Here is a 3,881-nt window from a genome sequence, read left to right as displayed (position 1 = left end):
AGTACAATAGGTGGATGGGGGTGGGGATGAAGATGATAGGTCAGAGGAGAGGGTGGAGCAGATAGGTGGGAAGGGAGATTGGCAGCTAGGACAGGTCATAAGGACAGTGCTGAGCTGTTGATTTTCCTGCTCCTCAGATACTGCCTGACCTGCTGTGCTTTTCCAGCACCACTCTGATCTAAACTCTACTGCCCTTGTCTTTCCAAATGGAGTCAAAAAATGGGTAAAACATCCTCATCACTCACCTGTAACCTTCCGAGCACAGACAGGTATACCCATCGATCCCATCGATGCAGACACTGTTTCCCTGACACTTGTGATCCTGACAGTTGTCAACAGCAACACTGCAGTTATCTCTGACAGATCCAGAATTACATTCACATCTGCAAAACATGGAGCCAGAGTTCCGTTAGGGAATTAGGATTGGAATGGTCAGGGACCCAGTGACACAGTGCAAACCCCTGCAGTTTCCTATCCATTGGATGTATCAAACACTACCCAGAACAAGGGCAGTGCGGGATTAGGTACAGAGTAAAACTCACTCCACACCATCCACCTCAAACACTCCCAGGATAAGGTCAGTGCGGGATTAGGTACAGAGTAAAGCTCCCTCTACATCGTCCATATCAAACACTCCCAGGATAAGGTCAGTGTAGGGTTAGATACAGAGTAAAGCTCCCTCTACATCGTCCATATCAAACACTCCCAGGATAAGGTCAGTGTAGGGTTAGATACTGAGAAAAGCTCCCTCTACATCATCCATATCAAACACTCCCAGGATAAGGTCAGTGTAGGGTTAGATACGGAGAAAAGCTCCCTCTACATCGTCCATATCAAACACTCCCAGGGCAAGGACAGTGCAGGGTTAGATACAGAGTAAAGCTCTCTCTACACTGTCCCCATCATACACTCCCAGGACAGGGATAGCATGGGGTTAGATACAGAGTAAAGCTCCCTCCACACTGTCCCCATCATACACTCCCAGGACAGGGATATCATGGGGTTTGATAGAGAGTAAAGCTCTCTCTACACTGTCCCCATCATACACTCCCAGGACAGGGATAGCATGGTGTTAGATACAGAGTAAAGCTCTCTCTACACTGTCCCCATCATACACTCCGTAAAGCTCTCTCTACACTGTCCCCATCATACACTCCCAGGACAGGGATAGCATGGGGTTAGATAGAGAGTAAAGCTCTCTCTACACTGTCCCCATCATACACTCCCAGGACAGGGACAGCATGGGGTTAGATACAGAGTAAAGCTCTCTCTACACTGTCCAATCACACACTCCCAGGACAGGGATAGCATGGGGTTAGATACAGAGTAAAGCTCCCTCCACACTGTCCCCATCATATACTCCCAGGACAGGGATAGCATGGGGTTAGATACAGAGTAAAGCTCCCTATACACTGTGTCCATCATACACTCCCAGGACAGGGATATCATGGGGTTCGATAGAGAGTAAAGCTCTCTCTACACTGTCCCCATCATACACTCCCAGGACAGGAACAGCATGGGGTTAGACACAGAGTAAAGCTCTCTCTACACTGTCCCCACCATATACTCCCAGGACAGGGATATCATGGGGTTAGACACGGAGTGAAACGTTTTCACTTCCAGACTAGTTCATGGAACCTTCTGCATCCACCCAGTATCTTAGTAAAACCTGAACCTATTCCCTGACTAACCTATAACATAGTTAGTGTTTGACCTGAGTAGACCATTTTAGTTCCAATTCTGTACTTACCTGGGCCTCTCGGCAGTAACTGCACATTTGGGGTCTCGCTGGCAAGGGTTTAATTCAGGTGAACAATGGTCAACCAGCTCCTCGCACAGATCACCTAATGAGACAGAGAACAAGGTCACACCTGGGTCAGGATGCAGCTCATATCGAACATCCACAACGTGCTCTGGAACAGCTTCGGAGCGATGGTGACCATGTGTGTAGAACTCTCACCAATGGAACTAAAGGTTCAGGTTCAAATCTCATCCCAGTAACCCAAGTGTAACATATAGGTAAATGCTCACTTACTCAGCACTGAGGCAGTGTTGCACTGTCAGACAGACTGTTATTCAAAGGAGGTGATGAACTAGAGTCCTGTTTACACTCCTGGGCGTAATTTAAAAAATGCCATGGCACTATGTTGAACAGAGGTATTCTTACTGATAGTAATCCTTCAACTAACATCTTTAAGAATTGACATTCACCAACAAATTGCTGTTTCTGGGATCCTACTGTGTATACATTTGTTGCTGCATTACTGCAGTGGCTACATGTCAAAAGAAAAAATACGGAATTGGCTGTAAACCGTATCAGATTGCAAAAGATGCTGTAGAAATGCAAACTTCCTTATTCTTTGCAAGTGTACCTTCTCTCACAACAACTTTACTTGCAGCAGCTTCCCTGAGTTAGTCACCACTCCCTGAGGTTACCCTCATGGGTTCTGGGTTCCGTGTACTTGGCACTACCGGAGTGTGAAGTGTGAAGTGTGGTCTGATTGAAACAGCTCAGATTCCTGAAGGACGTGTCATGTCGGACATTGAGAAGATGTGAGCCCCCCCAACACCCCCATCCCTCGTCTGGGGATCTGGGAATGCAGGGGCACAGTCTCAGGGTAAGGGAGCAGATTCAGAACTTTTCCAACTGAGATCGACAGTAACTCTTCAGGTATAAATGTTCAGATTTCTCTCCTCCCCCCTCAGCACAGCCAAGACTCAGTTGAGGAGTGTGCTCCTGACTGATATCGTAGGATTTTGGGAATGAATAGATAAAGGGACAGTGTGTGAGGATGTAGAGGCTCAGTCATGATCTTAAAGACTAGCACAGCACCTTGATGGGCCAAATGGCTATTTTTGATGGGATGATGAGAGATAGTGTGAACAAGAAGAGTGACAGCGAGAAATCTATTTGAGAATCCTCCACAGTCCCGTTGCTGATGGTGAAGGAATCGAGTATTTAATTTCCTGGACAGAGCACATTCACTGGTTCCTGAGCCAAATGCAAGGCTTTCCTCGCCTTCTAATTCTTAATTAGCAGTCTGCTGCTGGTGATGACTATTGTCTAATTGAAGGGAATTGCTAATTTGTAATTATTTAAAACCAAGCCTCTGTGCAGAGTTGGATGCAGCGATCAGTGTGTAGCAGGGGAGACAGGATTCTGCACAAAGCCAACTTTCGCAGGTGCTGCACGTAATCTCTTCCTCACACAGAGTCCTGGACATCACTGGTCTGAAATGTTCACTTCCCAGCCTCCCCATCAGCTCCATCCCTATATCCCACACACATCCGCACAGCCAGTCAAAACGCTGCCTCAGTGGGTCGTGCTGTCTTATCGCTGTGTCAAAACTAGCAGCTTCAATCCAGTCACACTCCAGAGAGGTTGATGCTACTGCGTGGGACTGAAGGGGTGCTGCATTTCCTCAGGCATTGCCTTTGAGATGAAGGGTTGGGGACAGGTCCTGCCTGCCCGATCAAGTGGGTGATCCACTGGAAGATGAGCAGGGGTGTTACATCTGAGAAAAACACAGAAATTGCCAGGAAAATGCAGCAGGTCTGGCGGCATCCATGAAGAGAGTTAACAGAGTTTTTAAGAATTATTTAATTACATCTGGAGTCCCTAACCAATTTTCAGCCCTTTACCCATCTCATAAAAATGTCTTTGGACGTGTGCACATGCATGTGTGTCTGTGTTGTGTGTGAGTGTGTGTGTGCGCGTGTGCGCATGTGTGTTGTATTTGTGTGTGTTGTGTGTGGGTGTGTTGTGTGTGTATGTGGGTGTGTTGTGTGTATGTGTTGTATGCGAGCGTGTGTGTTTGAGCCTGTGTGCATATGTGTGAGTGTGTGCATGCAAGTGTGAGAGTTTGTGGATTGTGTGTGTT

General features: G+C 47.1%; 1 protein-coding gene across 1 annotated transcript in view; it reads right to left on the bottom strand.

The window, feature by feature from the left end:
* LOC122547716 (slit homolog 1 protein-like) overlaps window positions 1-3,881 on the bottom strand; it is a gene marked incomplete at its 3' end in the record, with an annotated part of 35,559 nt that overhangs the window by 2,453 nt on the left and 29,225 nt on the right. Inside the window, exons 9-10 of the mRNA XM_043686306.1 lie at window positions 1,751-1,844; window positions 246-383 (exon numbers count right to left, since the gene is read on the bottom strand). Of these exons, the coding sequence (XP_043542241.1) occupies window positions 246-383; window positions 1,751-1,844 (232 nt within the window). The remainder of the gene's footprint in view (window positions 1-245; window positions 384-1,750; window positions 1,845-3,881) is intronic.

The sequence above is a fragment of the Chiloscyllium plagiosum genome, unplaced genomic scaffold (assembly GCF_004010195.1).
Source record: "Chiloscyllium plagiosum isolate BGI_BamShark_2017 unplaced genomic scaffold, ASM401019v2 scaf_12158, whole genome shotgun sequence".
In the NCBI taxonomy this organism is placed as follows: domain Eukaryota; kingdom Metazoa; phylum Chordata; class Chondrichthyes; order Orectolobiformes; family Hemiscylliidae; genus Chiloscyllium; species Chiloscyllium plagiosum.
This window is presented reverse-complemented; position numbering and strand designations above follow the sequence as displayed.